General features: G+C 35.6%; 1 protein-coding gene across 1 annotated transcript in view; it reads left to right on the top strand.

Annotated features, from left to right (window-relative positions):
• The window catches only part of LOC100891979 (neogenin), a 66,528-nt gene that overhangs the window by 8,823 nt on the left and 40,773 nt on the right, over window positions 1–16,932 (top strand). Inside the window, exons 2-6 of the mRNA XM_030983010.1 lie at window positions 2,116–2,215; window positions 2,839–3,035; window positions 3,690–3,846; window positions 5,447–5,592; window positions 8,671–8,952. Of these exons, the coding sequence (XP_030838870.1) occupies window positions 2,116–2,215; window positions 2,839–3,035; window positions 3,690–3,846; window positions 5,447–5,592; window positions 8,671–8,952 (882 nt within the window). The remainder of the gene's footprint in view (window positions 1–2,115; window positions 2,216–2,838; window positions 3,036–3,689; window positions 3,847–5,446; window positions 5,593–8,670; window positions 8,953–16,932) is intronic.

Raw genomic sequence — 16,932 nt, 5'->3', positions numbered from 1 at the left:
GGTGTGTATTATGCCTTAGAATAACACCATCTTCCAACAAAATGAGTGATAGAAGGAAAAAGGACCAAAAGTGAAAATTTAAGATGTCTTGTAGTAAGATTATTTTGAACAGACATTCAAAGTCCTTTTTCTTAATAGAATCACATTCTTTTACCCATATAGACTGTACCCCTTTTAGAAGTGTTATGTTAAAACTCTATTGATGCGTGTATACATTGATACTTCTTATTTTGTATACAACTTATTTCACTGTTTGTAAAGGCTTCCTATTCCTGATCCTCCCCTTTTCACCAGAGGTCTATTGTAATGGTCTCTAATGAGGTCTTCTATAAAAGAAATTGTTGTATGCAGGGATTCTTACCGACCCAGTGGGCTTTGTCAAAGAGTTGCTTATTTCTTACTGAAGGCTATATAGTTCTATTCCTAGAATGTTTTATGAATTTTTTTTTTTTAATCCCTAAGCTTAGACAACTATCAATGCATGGTTGGGTAATATATCATTATTATACTAATTTTCTCATTTCATCTATCAAAGTAACTCTATCCCTGTGGTGTATTTAAACTGAATGAAACCTTCTCTATTTGCCTGTGCAAGAAATCTGTGTACTGCATTCACCTCAAATGGAATCTTTTTTAAATGTAAATGAAAGACCGAGAGAGTTCTGCTCAATTCTGCAATGTTTAACACAATTTTGCAATCGTTTTGAAAATCAAAACTATTCAGCTATATAGATGTGATGTCACTGGTTTGAATTTAAATGGATTGATACTGAGGAAGGAATAGATAAACTACATGTAAAACTGGAAAGACAAAAAGTAAAGAGGAATGGGATTAGTCTACCTTTTCCAGACATAATGCAACTTCATTTTTTATATGAGCAGGTAAAATTGACTGGATGGACCTTGAGCTTCAGTGCTATTTAATTGAGCATTAAAATAAATCAAAATAATGTACTTGACACCTTCTGTGAAAGAATTTTGTCAGATTTATTTCCATTTTTTTGTTCCTATTCACCTCTATTTTACAATGTTGATATCATGAGAGTGAATTATAAGCATAAAGTCTATTTCATTCCCCATGTAAGCCTGCTGGGACATCCTTAGATGGGAATAAGACAGGTCTCTGACTGGATATCAAAGGTGTTTAGAATGGGGTTGAATAGTTAAAAGAGGAACACTGACTCACACCTTGTCCATCTGTGTAAAGCAATCTGCTGACATTAAGACAATTTATCGATCTCTGCCGGTTCTTCCTCTCCATGAAGAACAGTCCCTGGGATCGAGAGATGTGTGAAAGATAGAAGAGTTACTCAGATCTGCAGCTCAGATGTGTTTAATTTGAGGTTTGTTGTTTCCAAGGTAGAGAATGAAATCATAGAAAGGGAGGATTCACGTTTCTCTGCCAATCCTTTCCTCGCCATGCATGGGTGTAGTGAAAATATTGATGCGTGTGGGAGCTCTATAACGGGGATCCCCGTTGGCATAGAAATCAGAATGCCAGGCATAGTATCCAGTTTCTAGGGCAAATGAAAATTTATTGATTTTTATCTGGAGATACGAAGTATTGACTTAACAAGCTCTTACAAAGTTAGCTACCTCACGTTGCTGTTTGTGTGGTATGTGCATACATTGCAATCTTCCTGCTTTTAGAAGCGTGGAGATACAGATTAGTTGTGAGGTGAAATATATTGCTTTTTTATTGAAAATATGAGGGCAGAGTTTTTCATCAAAGTCCCAGACAAAATAGTAATTGATTTTGTCAATTGATACCTGAATTTATTTTCAACCATGTATCCATCTTGATTGGATGCAACATTCTTATGTTGTATTTTTTCTTTTTAAAAATGTATCATTTATTGAAAATATATATACATCGATAGTAATATTTTGCTTTGGGTTGGATTAAGAGGGTCCTCTTGATTTATGTAACAATTATGTAATGTTTGAAAACTATATGCTATAGTTTGACCTCGTGGAGCCTCTGAAATAATAGTATTTCCAAAGGGCCAAAACTGTATTACACTTAATGGTAGTTTCCTCAATAATCTCTTTATATACATGCAATTAAGAAATAATGCATTATTCTATATCTTCTCTTTTTTTTGTATTACCTAGCTCTTGGAGAAATCCGTTCCCCGTTTGGCGTGACAGTATACCCCGGAGATACAGCTAGATTTGAATGTGAGGTGAATGGTACTGTACCAAAAACAACAACGTAAGTATGAAATTCCACCTTCATAAAGGCAGATTTCATCATAATGAGTAATCATTTATTTTGTGATCTTATGTTTTTAAGGTGTCTTATTTATCTTAATATACTTGTTTGCAGTATCATTTCTTTGCTGGGTGTAATGATTTCAAGATTTGTCCATTTCCTTTCAATTCTTGTCAGCATCCTAAGGCTTTACTAGTTTAATATTTTTTTCTTCTTAATAAATCAAATTAAAAAAAACAAGAGTGTAACCTCCTATGTAGCATCTTAATAAGAACAAATAATTACTCATCTGCAAAGTTTAGATTCGTCAGTGTTTTAAACCTCCATATATCTCCTGTGAGCGGTTATTATTTTAAAAAATATGAGACTCTGCTCCACTCTTTCTTTCTTGTTCATATGAGGAATTATATCTTGTACTCCAGAGAAAATATGACCGCAAACTTCAGTTATAATTTGACCGTATGGTTTGACACTTGCATTATGCCTTTATCATAGCCACAAAAAACATCAACAACAAACGAACAAATCAATGTGTTTTTACGTATATATATTCAAAGAGAATAATTGAGAATAGATTTTAGAGCCAAGCAGCCAAGCCTAGACTCTTTGATTTCTCCTTTCAGGTGGCTGAAGGATCGACAGACGATCGACCTGACTGAAGAACGTTATGCATCTCGCTACACTCTGCTTCCCAGCGGAGCACTTGAGATTCGGGACGTGAGGGAGGGTGATGCAGGCCGCTATAGGTGTAAAGTAGAGAGCCTTCTATTACCGGATCAGAGAAGGCGCAGCACCGATGCAGAGCTGGTCGTCAGGAGCGGTATGACTTGAGCTGCTGTTTTGCAATCATAGACTTTTTGGTCAAGTTTAACTCAAGGATAATTTTTTTAAAAGAGAACAAGACATTTGGTATTTTAATGGAATGAAAGCTACATGTAATAATGAAAATTACGTAGACATTTTGCTACACTTGTGATTAATGAAGAAGGATTCTCATAAAAGAAAATAATAATTTTAAGAGGGTGATCGTCTTTTTGTGAACTAAAGTTTGATAATTAAAATATTTTGAATTGTCCTGAATATTTTTGGTATTGCTATGTTCGTTACCATGAATTTTTCATTTTAGCCATAAGGTAGCACAAAAAAAATATAAGTTTAAACTCTACCTCGCATCATATGCACCATTCATATTTTGGGAAGCGTGGGATGTGTGTTTATTTTTAAATCATTTAAAAAACTCACAAATATGTCATTCAAGTTAGCGTCTGTTTTTCCAACCGCTTGTACCGCATCCTTCAAACTACAAAGAAAGAGAAATAAATGAGTACAATGTGATAGTGATATGACTTTTGAAGCATTTTTAGCCCAATTATTCAGTACTATATTTATCTTTCCATTATGCTCTGTGTCTTATTTTTCGCCCACACTCGGCGTCTATTTTGATTGCAACACTCCTCTTTTTTTGCTCCATTAGACCCAGCCCCAGCCCAGCGTCCAGAGGATTTGGCCTTCCTAGTAGCTCCAGGACCAAGCCAGATAGAGGCCCTGATAGGTAGTACTATCACTCTTGAAGCAGCTACTACAGAACCAGCAACACTGGAGTGGTATAAAGGAGAGAAAAAGATCAACATGTTAGTATTCAACTACCTAAATTCCTTTTCCCCAATACACAGATTTACAAACCAATGAGTACATGGCAAATTGTTGTATTCCAACTTTATACAGAGAAAGAGAAAGGGGGAAGGGGTACTCCAGAAAGGATGCCGTCCATCCTCAAGTTGCTATTAGAGATGAGCGTCAAATGTTTTTGATGTTTGCCAACGTCCATTCCACAAACATTTGTCCGTCATTTTCGCGCATAGCGTGCCACCCCTCCGCCCCAAATGAAAAAGACAAACATTTCCATTTCTCAGTTGAAGCTCCTCTTCAAATACACCTTTCAAATTTTGGCAAAGGTGAATTGATTTTCTTGTCTCCTGTTGATGGAAGGGGAGACAAATGATGGGAGTTTGGGAGAAGACGGAGAAAGGGTGTGTTAGTTCTCACTGTATATGTGTGTGAAGCTTGTTTGCTTATAGATGCCACTGTTGTCACTGTACGTGATGAGATATGAAGGTAAATGTCAAGAATTTTGATGAGGCTGGTATTATATCCAGGTATATAAACCTGATATGAAAACAATGGGGGAATAACCAAATAAAAAAGAGGATAAAGGTGGTGTAAAATATATTCATAGATTAAAAGCTCTTTACCTCTCTTTTTCTCTGACTCTCAATCTATTTATCTTTCTGTGTGTGTTCTTCCCCTTTCTCTCCAGCTCTGACCTGCACCCTATATATTCCCCCATCTCCCCCTCCCTGTCTCATCCCCTCCCCTCCTCCCCCACCTCTCTCTCTCTCTCTCTCTTTCTCTCTCTCTCTCTCTTTTTCTTTCTCTTTCTTCTACTTTAGCTCAGTTTTATGACTTTCTGTTCCTTTCTATCAATCACACGTGTCTGAAATTTCTTTTTTTTCTCTAAATTTTCTTCGTCCCCTTCACTGAGTTTAATCAGTTCTGTCATTACTGTATGCTTCTGAGTTGGCACCGTGCTTTCTATGGATATGTAATTGATAGAGGTGATATACTCATTCCAAATTAATCAGGCCTGCTGGTGCATAGCCATCTTATTTCCTAGTAACGATGCTACGGTGTGAATGTTCTGTTTAAGCTTTCCTTTAGTGTTTTATTATCACATAACATGCACATTGAATGGGTTTTAATATTAGTTTGCATCTGTCCAGGTCTTTTATGGGTTAATCCTTATTGTAATGCTCTAGTTTGCATAGAATGACTCCTTTGGGAGGAGTGGGATATAGGTAATAGAGGTACCCATGAAATCAGATTGAAATGATGAAATTCATCCAACATTTGGTATTCATGATTGAGAAAGAACATTTTCAAGGAAGTAATGATGAAGACAACTATAATAATTTGTCATCGGTTGGTTTTAGTGGTAAAATAAGAATAAAAATCTTTATGATTAGCTCAAAATAAAACATAGACTTTGGTGATAATATTAAATATTACAGTGGAAAAATGTTTCCTACAGAAGGTAATATTTCAGTACAGATAATTGAATTTTACCAAAATCCATTTAGAATGCTTGAAAAATTCATCTATTCATCCAAATAATCCCCTAGCTTGCTTAGAGAGTAATCAACAATGCAACATACATTTTCGGCTCCCTTTCAGGCAAGGTGACCATTACAGACGACTGGGTCAAGGGAGCTTGCAGATAACAGACCTAGGAGAGATCGACACTGGTATCTATCGGGTGGTTGCCATATCCATACTTGATCAGAGCAGAGTAGAGAGGGGTGTTACTGTTGTCGTACAAGGTGAGTTCATTAACAAAGCATATATTCCTTTTTTCATTTATCATTCATTTGGCAACATACATCATGATAAGATAGATTTGAGAAATATAGTAGTATGAAAAGACTTGTCCGGAATACAATAGGCCAAGATTTAACGATATTTTTTAATGTGAAGTTCTTCCTTGATATATCTGAATATAAGTTTAGTTAACATTAAGCTTAATCAAGATAGTATTTACCAGCTTCATATCTTAACAATGCGGTTCTATCTCTGTATGATATAATTTTAATTTCAATAATTTTGCTCTTTTTTTTCTTCGCTCTGAATGTGTCTTTTTGTGCCACTACATTTCGCCAAGCTACCTAAAACCATAATAGAAGATGATTGATTCAGAATATTCATCTGTTAAATCAATAGTTGATCATACTCATATGTAATTGCTCTTCATCAAACTATTGATTAAAAATATTATTAGCATCGAAGCTAGTAAATAATTAATAAAAGAAAGCCTTTTTATTGATGTTTTTGCAAGCTCTTTGTTAATGTGTTCTTATTCTTGTTTTTCTACATTTTTATAACTACCTTCATTATTTATCGTCCATTTGAACATTAATCACAACAAAAATTGAATATCTTAAGTAGCAGTTCTCACAGATATATGTTTAAATGTTAAATTGAATTTTTTGTCAAGGTCAAGGTTTGTCATTCAAAATTAGAAAATAAGTATAACATCTTTGTAATAGGCTAATATGAATGGGATCCAAGACAAAATCTTGAAAAGTCACTGGACAGTTGTGGAGGAAATAGCAGTAGGATATGTGCTGGCGTGACTTGGTATATGCAAGCTTAATTGTGCAGAACTTTGCTGAGTGTATTCCTGCATAATTCAGGGGAAATGAGATGTAATCTTACACCGCAAAATGATACGTTTTTGCCACGCTGTTTGGTCTGAAACAATTTGTGGTGTATTCTGATGCCAAGTGGAAGTTGTCAATATACATATTCACTATCAGAGTATATTCTGAGGGCTGCTTTGGCAATTAGGCAAAGAGTAATGCAATTTCCACTCGTCATTAATAAAAACACTTTGAATATCTTTGATCATATTGTGAGGATTGCAGAATAATTCATGGAACAATCTGAAATTATCTGCAAGTTCTAATGATATTTAGTTGCATTTTACTTGCGCAGAGAATTTATATAGATGACTGTCCCCAGATAGGTTTCAAATTTTTTTCAGAGGTTTTGTAATCAAATATTTACCAAGGTTTGTGGTTTGAGATATGGAACTACGATGTAAATGCGGTTAATATGTATCTATAAAAAAGATGTTCCGATATCGATTTGTCCTGTCTAGAATCGTCTTAAGATTTCAAATCTAGTTACTAGAGAAATTTTAACTCCATTAGGTGCTTTTAATCAAAATATTGAACTCTTCCCAATTGTATATACATTCAATACATTGTTGACATTTAAACACTTAGTGTAACTAGTCATATTCATTTTACATGCATTTAATATTTAATGCTAGCTGTTTCTCTGAAATACTTCAAAGGTGACTCCCCCTTTTGGCTAGTCTTGCATCTTTAACAAATACAGTTAAAACATGGTTGAGGGGGAAGACAAATAGACTGGAGGCGGTTTGGAATTGCATTCAAAATCAAATTAGGAGGCGTTTGGGGGCTTGCATGTTGTCCAGTAATGCATGCAGCATAACATGATTTGCAGGAGATGGTTTAAAGGGGATGGTCACACAATGCTAGACAGGATGAACAGTCGCAAACTATTTTAAGAGGCAATAGTCAGAAGTGAGCAAGTTTGGTAGCTTTTTGTAGTGAAACGCATGACAAATTGGGTCAAAAATGCTCAAGGGTTAGTTTTTGGTGATGTCATTTTGTGGTTTGATTTATCTTGCCACCTGTTTACCGAGTATGTAATGTTTAATATTATTATTGTTATTACCATTATCATCATTATTAAGGCTGATAACATTTTTTTAAGGAATTGAACCGTAATATTTGAATGATAGCTATAAACAAAATTAACCCTTATACGTTCTGAACTGGGTTTTCTATGCCACTAAAATTGGTACCTTTTATATTTTAGAGTGTTAAAATGGGTACATATCTATTTGTTTGTACTATCAATTTTTTATTTATTTTTTGCAATTTAAACAACTGTAATCCCTTAACGAATCAGTATTACAATGATGTGTGAAGGAATGAAATTGAAAGGTTGATACACTTACTCTGTTTACAAGTCAAGAACCATACTCCCATTGCCAAATATACAAGTATAATTCTAAATGGCAGGTGCATTTTTACTTGGGTTGATCCATGATTGATTAAAAGCAGATTTGATTGTGTAATGACATTTCCATTTGTATTGCTGCCTTCTTTTTCTTTTCTTCATGGGTCAGTATCCTATTCCATTATATTGCAATTGAAAAACAGAATAAACTTGACAGGTACCACATTGTCTCCAATACTAGGCTTTCTACGCATTAGATTTCAAATCATTCTTTACTTAATTTTTACTCAAAGTGACAGAAAATTGGCTGAAAGCAAAGTGTTTTATTTAAAAATAATTGGGAGTAGATCCATCAACACATACAATGTTTACTAAATTGACTTTGCATGTATGTTACAGTGATTAAAACCATGACATTCAGACTTGTTTTGAAACTACCACTTTTCATGATTTGATACCATGAAAAGAAAACATACAAATGATACAAACAGAGATGTTTTGTCCAAAACTTGATGTGAATACAGGATATTTATGTTTCAAAAAGAAAAAAGAAAAAAATATGTTCAAGCGATACAAACAAAGAGATGTTTTGTCCAAAAGTTGATATTAGTATAGGATATTTAAGTCTAAAACGGTTTTGTGATTGCAAAAAATAATTTCTAAGCACAGGAATGGAATGGAATGGCATAGCAATGTAAAACGTAATTATTTGTGTTTCATAATACCCTGAGGAATTTCTTTCTTTTTAAATTCTAAAATCCTTATATCTGAGCAATTGGAATGTTAAGCTCCTACTAGAATTTTGAACAGTTTCTGTATTTTTTTTCTTCATTGCTTTCCTTTAACAGTTCCACCTGAATTTCTGGAGATGCCTACAAACACCTACGCCAGGTTGGGTTCTACCAAGACCCTCCCATGTACTGTGTATGGTATACCAACACCCTCCATCCAATGGAAGAGTCATGGGGATGATATTGACTTGGTGGCTAATGGTGATTTCTTGAGTGTTGATAACCAGGGACTGACGATTCAAGACTTGACTGATCAGGACTCCGGTATTTACCAGTGCCTTGCCAGCAACCGTTGGGGCAACATTCAAGCTACGGCTCAACTGATTGTGCTTCCAGAAGGTAAGACAAAGACTGTTACCTCTTGAAGAACCCCTTGACTATATCTTGAATAATCATAGAAAAATTGTAAAATATCTACTAGCAGAATCCTAGACAGCTCTTTTTTTTTTTACTACCAGATAAGTTGTCAAATACCTTGCAACTATCAACTTTATTTCTAATGCACTATAACAAAAGCAGCTTGATATCACAAGAAATTGGTTACTTTTAAAATTTTACACTTCCAATTATCCCTAATAGAGTGCTATGAATTTGTAAGGAGCAGCATTGGAACATTTCTCTCATCAGAATTTTTGTATATATTGTCCAAAAGTATATATCTTACTTTTTAATAATTGTCTCCTATGAATTGAGAGAAAAAGTATTAATTTTGTAATGGGATATAATGTTCTGCCAATGGTTACCAAATCAAATAAGTAACCCTCCTTGACTCTTGTAGACCAGATTTATGAAACACATGTTACATCAATACTACCAAGTCAGATACAATTCCATACAATCACATTGACATGTTTGTGTCACATATACAGTCTTAATTCCATTCTAGCCACAAAATCATTAAATGAGAGTGAAAACTGCCTCCATGACATTCGCGCCATTTACATCACTTGTCTTCTCTTTCATGATAGTTAAACCAAAAGCGAGAAAAACAAGTATTTTTCCTGTAAAACAAAATATTACCTAGCGCAGGTGCAAGAGGTCCTGCCTTACCTCCGTAACGTACTCTGATACAATAATATAAGGTATTCATGCCAGGAAAAGTATTGCCATCGATCTAGAAAAATTCAATACGATTATTATTGATTGCTCCTAGGTTATGCAGTTTCATTGCTTTTGACAAAATAGCAAATATTAGACCAAGACTTTGTTTTTATCTTGCCAATGTTTTACATTGATTTTGAAGTCAATAATGGAATTTGTGATGAAGAGTTTGATTTCACTAAGACAGGGTTGACGTCAGAAAGTTCTGAAAGCAAAGAAGGAGAATACCCTCTGGAGACTCTTTTATTAAACAATCTACGAAAACAGGGTCAGAACATCTAACGGACAAGAATGTTAAGTAACAGTTTTGATTTGATAAAAGCTACTCTACGCACACACTTTCTTCATTCCCAGTTTTTATTAAAACTTTATGTAAACATCAGGCCAAAATATAATGAGCATACATGTAAGACGAAAGTTGAACAAAGTTAAGTATAAAGATATCCACAGGAGTTTCAGTTTATAGGAAGTGACGCAAATAGCCTCATAAAATTTTGATGTCAGATTGCATACGCATGCATTAAGATGCTGTTTTAATGGATGTAAAATCATGTGTGACAGAGAGAGGAACCTAGCTGTAAGGCTTGACACAATGATCAACCGTCAGCTAATGAGATAACAGCTTCTGCTTGCTTTAAAAGTGAGGAGGATCGTAAGAAAACTAGGTCAAATAAATCAGTTTGGAGAGTGAGAACGGGAGGAGCACTGCTGGTGCTGTCATTGAGTGAGCTTGGACTGATTTATTGTGAAATGTAGCAAGCCTACGTATCATTGGATAATGGGGGATATTAGCCGATGGAAGTCTTATCATTTGTTGGGTCAGGTAGTTGCCATGTTTTTTCTCTTGAATCTGTAGAAGCTTGGCTGTTTTTCTATTTGTATCCATTCCTGAGGAGTTCAGCTGTGGTGTTGTGTCTGTAAACAGTGAGTGTGGATGTATATTATGCAGCCAGTATAGTGCATTTCCATCCACTCTGTAATTTCTTTTTCTAGTTATTCATTTAAATTGTCACATATATTCTTTTCATTTTGTTTTATTAAAGCTTAAAAAGCAGTGTTCAAATTGTTAAACACTGAATATTTGGGAAATTCCCAAATACAGGATTCTTATGAACGCTTTTTACTATTTCAAAAGTCATACACCTGCAAATGATGAATTAGAGAAAGAAATCGCACACCATTTTGAAAGAGAATTTTGTTACCTTATATGATCATAATAAAACTATGAATGGAATACACTGTTACTGATCAAACTTTCCCAATAAATACATCAGCCCTGTATTTCACCAACCATTCAAATGTCTTTCACGAGAGCTCTCTTTGGGAAACTCTGCTGCTGCGGACCAGTGTCGTCTTACCGTGCATTATTCATAGATTGGGCACAGAAACTGGGGAGAATCATTGCTAATTCAGCACTCACACGCGTGACTAAAAATTCATGCAGAACCAGGACATGGGGATTAATTCAATCATACTCCAGCCCTGGACTCTCTCCTAAATATGCAGCTTGTGTTTCTGATATGCTGTTTATGTCTTGAACCAAGGCAGGGACGGTGCCAATTTGCAACCGGAGAGACAAAATGGGATCGTGTTGAGATCTTTTATTCATTATTTCCACATACAAATTCATCTCCCGCAAACAAATTGTGTCTCTGTCTGGGAATGAGAGGTAAAAAACAAACAAATTATTCAATGAAATGCTGGAGACAGGGTCATGTGCCTTTCAGCAATATTTTTCCATTCCTTAAAAACAACCCCGAAAAAAAATCAATTGCAGTTGCCTGTGGTTAGAAAAAGAGTTTGAATGAAAGAAAATGTTAGAATGTACATTGAATAACTACTAAATCAATGTACTAAACAGCCCCAAGAAAATATCTTGATATTAAACAATATCTGGTGATTGTCTTTATGTTATATGGAAAAGGCCTTAACATGATATACCTTCATTTTCAAGTCTCTTCCATTATTTGATGAATATGAATGAAATCATCGTTTATATGATGCAGTTGGTGAAATTGTATTAGTGGTTCTGGGATGATTGTGTTTCGATATCTACTTTAGATAGCTTGCACTAGTGAATGAAAATTTGTTAGATATTATACGAACCTTGATTAGTTTTAATAATTTGTATACATCTATTTCCAATAGATGTCAAACTAAATAGTTTCATATATTAACTCAATAAACATTTTGATACTAATATTCTGTTTATGAGTAGCACACATAGCATTGTCATGTGCTTTCAATACCTCTATAACTATAACCTCAATAACTCTAGTGTTATTTAGTCAGTTGCTATCATCACACATTGTAATGTCAAATATATCCTACCAAGTCTGATTTAACTCATGAGCAAAGAGAGTCTACTTTATACATAATACTATTATCTGGCTCATTCAAGGACACAAAATGCTTTCATGGTTTATTGTGCGACAACAAACCATATTAAAGACAGACAAGATTCTTCAGGAAATATAAAGATCTTATCAGACCTTAATCTTCAGATATATTCAGATATATTATTGAATTCAGCCTAAATCTTTATATTTCACATAATATTTTGAAATGTAATCCAGGAAGAATAGCATTTAAAAAAATTGTAGTCAAACTTTGAGAAAAAAGTTTAATAATGAAAGGACAAAGAAGTATAATCTTGTAGTTATAACCTATCAGTGTACCAATTTAGACAATGCATGGGTTGGAATGTGTTTGGTAGATCTAGCTGTGAAAGGTCATTACATAAAAATACATATTTGTTGAGATATGCATCTGCTTGGGGTGTGCCCTTCTGAAAACACACAAGAAAATACATTTAATATCTTCTTGCATGTATGGGAATCAAAATAAGTATAATCCTTTGAGTGGTGTTTTATATTGTCTCTCAGGGTTTGTTTCACTTTGTCTTCTTTGCATTATCTTACTGCCTTTGCATTCTTTGAGTAGGATTCAAACCGATCCCAATCTTTGGAAAGCAGCTAGGCTTGAGATGGTAAGATTACCAAGGGTTATTTTGAGTAAACGTGGAAGAGGAAAAACGGCGAGGGCTGTCACCTGCATCAATCCTAAAAAACCGCACTCTTCTCCCGTCCCCATGAATAATGCAGAAAGACCGCTCTCTCATCCATTATTCACCTAACATCGTGTTTCTCTTTTGTAACGCTATTTTTTCCCCTTACCTTTTTCCCCTCACCTTTTTCCCCTCACCTGAACCATTATCATCATTGTTGCCATGGAAACAGAATATCTTTAGGGAGAAATTAACTTGATAGCATCATATGCAGGGCCTTGTCAAAAGTATGTGTGTTACATTCTCACGGGAGGATGTTGGTGTGACAGCATAGAAAGTGAGTTATAATAACAGAGCCTCATACACTACACACTCAGCAGGTATAGACAAATATAGTTGTGATTTCAAGTGCATTTTGAAGGACGAAAATGAATGTTGAGGAATTTCTTGATTTGCTCTTGATTCTGGCATTAAATGTAATGTGGAACATCTGAAGGAAGATGTTTTGTTCTAAAGTTCCTTTCTATAAACTTTATTCTAATCTCATATATATTCACACAATTGTGATGCATCTACTATATCTTTGTCGCAGATTCACCCTCAAGTTATCAAGTTTACATTTCTAAGAAGATCAAAATATAACCTGTGTGCATTTAAATGTGTACATGTAGCATTTAAAAGTATTTTTCCCCATCAACATATACCGGTAGGTTTTGAAAACATCCATAGTCCGTATCATTACATGAGAGTGGCTCCAAATGTCCTCAAAATGTTTGCTTGCCCCAGAAAAATTGTATTTAGATTTCATAATTTTTCATAAACTGGAGTTTTATTGATATGGCTGCATACATAATTCAATAATATCTTGAGCAAAGACGTAACATATTACACTCCAATTTCATTTGCTCCGATGAAACTCCTTGCCTATTTTCTTTACATTTTGTAGTGAGCATTTATTTGAAATGGGTTAATTTTCTCTTCTTTTATTAGATTTCTGTGAGGGAGAGTGAAGTAACTATTTTTTATCAAGTAATTGGAGACAAGAAATATATGGATATGAGTCTTTCAGAAGGGAAATAGTTTTAAGGTTCATCTTTTGCGTGGTTTAAATTGTTACCAATACCTTCTTAGCATGTACAGAAAATAAATGAGGATTTCATCATACAAAGAATATTAGGAAGATCTAGGAATAATCCAGTGCCTCCTTCTAGTGTCTCTTTGTAGAATTACATTGAATTCTTTGTACAACTTTAGCAGAATATAAATTCTTTAGTCTGGAATTTTGACATTCACATAGGAGATTGTTAATTTTAAATATCTTCATCATCATGGTACTTATGGAGTCACCTTCTTTCGGATAGCATGAGTTTTTCTTCTTTTCTATGGTTGGGTTTCCAGTGTTTCTGCCCTTTTCCAATGTCTTTCCTTGCATAGAGATTATAGCTTTCCTGATCAGGAATTGCTGAAAGCTTTTGTGCATATAATCCTCCTTCCCTTCTTGTGTTCTTCCGTCTTCATATCACCAAACACTCGAGCTTAATCAATAGAGATTGCACTGGCGTTGCCCAGGGTGGGCAACTCGATCCTCATCCTAGTTCGCAGGTTTCTTCAGGAAGAAGGCGTATCACCTCTCCCCGCTCATCCAGAATCGAGGATTTGGGCGATTACTATGACAACGTGAGCCCGTATTCCTAGTTGCCTGTGGCCGGGTAAAAAACCCTCATGTTCCTCCGCACGCAACTCTTGCCAGAAATACGTCTCCAATCTTTCTAGCCTCTTCTTGTCATCTTCTTTGCGATTCTTGCTTGAAGGATGCCTGGTGAAAGGTCACTGCAACTTGTATCTCTAGGAACAGGGTCATCCAGGTCCTTTCTTGTCAATATAGCAGGTTTTTTGTGTTCTTGATATTGCACTCCTTGCTATCTTCTCAGTTTCTGCAAAGTGACAGTGAGGTCGCATGTTCAAGGTAGCATTTCCATAATTTGGAGATATACAAGAAACTGTGATGAGCATTGAATTAATGAAATCAAGTTGTCGGCACTCTTGTTTCTGCATATAATCCCTTTCCGATCGATCTCTCACCCTGTGGATAGTACCCATGTTACACCTTTCCTTTTGCTGTGACACCTTTTGCTGTCCCCTGCATCTTTAGAATGGATTCTTCTATCCTCGTCTCAAGTGTAGCTTTCGTCTGTCTTTACTCTTTTTATTTTCCCCTCCAACTTGCAGTTTTGTCAGCCATTCTGCATTCATAAAGGTCACTTTTTTTTAGTTCATGTCTTGATTTATTTTCAATTTTCTTCTTATGCAATTGAGATAGTTTCCACGTGCAAGATTATCCCTAAATATAAGCCCCCAAAAAGATATGGAAATTGAATACAAGTACATGTAACAAAATGCTTATTGTACTGATTGAATGTAGATGAATTATTCATGAGTATTCTCCAGTTCAGAATTTTTATGACCTCTTTGCCCCTTTCCGTTTCCACTTTAGAAATCTCTGGTATGGGTGATTGAAAATAAGTGACACGGTCACTATCTCTTCTCCTTGCTCAAATTGCTGAAATTTGATCATTTAAGTGAATAGTCTAAATGGCTACAGCATGGTAACCGTGACTCAGTCATCTTAACAGTAACTGGTGGTCCTGTGATTGACAGAGTAGGAGAAATTAGGTGGATGGAAGGAAGGAGAGAGGAAAGGATGGAGGGAGGAAAGGAGGGAGAGAGGAAAGGATGGAGAGAAAGAGAGAGTGAGAGAGAGAGAGAGAGAGAGAGAGAGAGAGAGAGAGCGCGTGAGAGAGAGAGAGAGAGAGAGAGAGAGAGAGAGAGGGGGGGGGGGGGGAGAGAAAGGGGGAGGGGTGAAGGGGGAAAGAAAGTGAGAGAGGGAAAGTTGGGTTCCACTTTCAGAGTGTTGATAACTATCCCATCCTGGTTAACCTTGTCACTCTCCTATGCAGAAATGTCAAGTTAATGGTGAATGGCATTTAGAGCTTATAATATCAGGAGGTTTAAATCCTTTTCTGACTATGATCAAGCCATCCAGATCAATCCTCATGCATTGAACAACAGTTACCTCAGCTGCCAAGACATGTCGATAATCGCCTCAAATCCAACCACATTGCCGGTTCCCACAAGAAAACATTTTCCAGTTCATCTCCCGAGACTTCCATAGCTTTTCTTACCGTGGTTCTCCCAAGTCAAGGTACCCAAATATTCTCTCTCAACCCTTGCGCACACATGCACATAGACAGTAGTGCCTGAGCTGAGTAACGGGTAACAATAACATCACTTGTAGCGTTGGTGGGATTTGATTTCACAAATGTTTGCTGTCATACCTGCCCCCGGGGCCCCAGCCTCAGGTAAGGAGACCATTGATGTTGAATCCATGTTTATCCACCACTTGGTTGAATGTTACTTTTTTGGACACGTCACATTGGGGAGGGTGTGCTAGCTCACAGGGGGTACCCTAGTCGGGAGTTGACTACCTTTAGTAGAGAAACGTGATCTACCATGGTTGTATTGCAATCCTTTCTTATAGGTAGCTAGCCTGGATAGTTTTATATCCACCGTCAAACTCATCAAGAGGTGGATGCCTCCAACGAGATGAGAAGAATACAGGGAGGAGGATGATGAGGTTGGGAGTATAGAGTTGAATGACCGTGAAGACATTGGTTCCAGCTCTAAGAGTTTAAAGAGATAATAGAGAGCCATGATCCATCTGCTCAGGGGATGTAAGGTGGTACCTGCTTATTGGATAATGAAACAAGAGAGCAGATATTAACAAACATCCACATCAGCTATTTTATGTTGCTTTAGAAGTGAATAAGAATATATTTATATTTCCATGGTAACACATACCATTAGATGAAATGTAAGCAGGTTTTTGATGTGATAATGCATTCAAAGTACATTTTCATCTAATAAAGATTATACAACTTTCAATTTATAAGATGATATAGAGCTCCATTTTTTTATTTTACAGAGAGAAAGCAAGAAAGCAGTTAAAAACTGATAAACTTTCAAATTATCAGTTCATTTTCAATTGCAATATATATTTTGAAAATTGACATGAAATATTATAAAAGCTAAGAAGAATGCTTCTTTTTTTTCACATGTGATGTTCAAAATTAAAATGTTAAATTTCAAGTCCTACAAATGACCCAATCTTCATCTGAATTTATAGCTTTTTATTTATACTGCTGCAGTTATAA

Source organism: Strongylocentrotus purpuratus, unplaced genomic scaffold (assembly GCF_000002235.5).
Source record: "Strongylocentrotus purpuratus isolate Spur 01 unplaced genomic scaffold, Spur_5.0 spur5_contig_827, whole genome shotgun sequence".
NCBI classification, from domain to species: domain Eukaryota; kingdom Metazoa; phylum Echinodermata; class Echinoidea; order Camarodonta; family Strongylocentrotidae; genus Strongylocentrotus; species Strongylocentrotus purpuratus.
The sequence above is the reverse complement of the archived record's forward strand: the minus strand, read 5'-3'. Positions and strand labels throughout refer to the sequence as shown.